The sequence below is a fragment of the Monodon monoceros genome, unplaced genomic scaffold (genome assembly GCF_005190385.1).
Source record: "Monodon monoceros isolate NGI ecotype Baffin Bay Population unplaced genomic scaffold, NGI_Narwhal_1 Super_Scaffold_22, whole genome shotgun sequence".
Taxonomy (NCBI): Eukaryota; Metazoa; Chordata; class Mammalia; order Artiodactyla; family Monodontidae; genus Monodon; species Monodon monoceros.
In genome coordinates, this window is record NW_021703779.1 from 55705736 (window position 1) to 55707064 (window position 1329).

The 1329-nt window shown below is 33.2% G+C and overlaps 1 protein-coding gene across 1 annotated transcript; it reads left to right on the plus strand.

Moving 5' to 3' along the window:
* Window positions 1-867: 867 nt before the first annotated feature.
* On the plus strand, window positions 868-1065 carry SELENOW (selenoprotein W). The gene is given in 1 exon segment (XM_029240188.1): window positions 868-1065. A coding segment is annotated over 1 exon segment (198 nt).
* The last annotated feature ends 264 nt before the right edge of the window (window positions 1066-1329 follow it).

Sequence of the window (1329 nt, forward strand, 5' to 3'; positions counted from 1 at the left end):
ATAATGAACTCTAAAAATTCAACTTTAAAAAAGTCCCAAACATTACAATTAGAAAATATATAAAAAAAAGAAAAGAACACCTATTTTACTGAAGGGGATATAAAGATGGCAAATAAGAACATGAAAATGTATTCAATATCATTAGCCATAAAGGAAATTCAAATTAAAACTACAATGAAATATCACTATATGGTTATCAGAATAGCTAAAATAAATAGTTGTGACATTAATGTTGGCAGGGATGAAGGTAAACAGTATGATTCATACATTACAGATGGGAATTTAAAATGCTACAGCCATTCTGGAAAACAGTTTAGAACTTTCTTATAAAACTAAACATACCTAGAGTCTGTCATACAGAGTGAAGTAAGTCAGAAAGAGAAAAGCAAATACCGTATGCTAACACATATATATAGAATCTAAAAAAATGGTACTGATGAACCTAGTGGCAGGGCAGTAATAAAGATGCAGATGTAGAGAAGAGACTTGAGGACTGGGTGTAGGGGAAGGGGAAGCTGGGACGATGTGAGAGAGTAACGTTGACATATATACACTACCAAACTAAAATAGCTAGTGGGAAGCTGCTGCATAGCACAAGGAGATCAGCTTGATGCTTTGTGATGACCTAGAAGTGTGAAATAGGGAGGGTGGGAGGAATATTCAAGAGGGAAAGTATATGGGATATATGTATACATATAGCTGATTCACTTTGTTGTACAGCAGAAACTAACACAATTGGAGCAATTATACTCCAATAAAGATGTAAAAAAAATTCAAAGAACATAAAATTCACCATTTAAAAAACTAAATAAACATACAGACTCCCAATGAACACAAACTTCTCTGATTTCTATCCTTTCTTAGCAAATGTTTTGATCCTAAATCATAGTTCTCAATTTCAGGGTGATTTATTGTGACTCTTAAGGCTACAAATACAAGTATCGTCAGCTTAAGAAGAAGCTAGAAGGTGAGTTCCCCAGACACCTGGACACCAGTTACAAGGGGACACCCTAGGCCACCTAGTTCTTTGAAGTGATGGTGGAGGAGGCTAAGGCTACTTCATGAATAAATATATAGGTTCCTGAATTAGATACTGAAATAGAAAAAGAACTTTAGTAGAAAAACTGGAGAAATTGAACGAAGTTTCTAGTTAAGTTAGTAGTATTTGACCAATGTGCATTCTTTAGTTTTGATTATCATACCACAGTAAATATAAGAGGTTAACATTAGTAGAAGCTAGGTGAAGTGTACATGTGAACACCATACTATCTTTGAAATTCTCCTGTAAATTAAAATTTATTTCAAAACAAAATATTTTTAAAAGTTAAT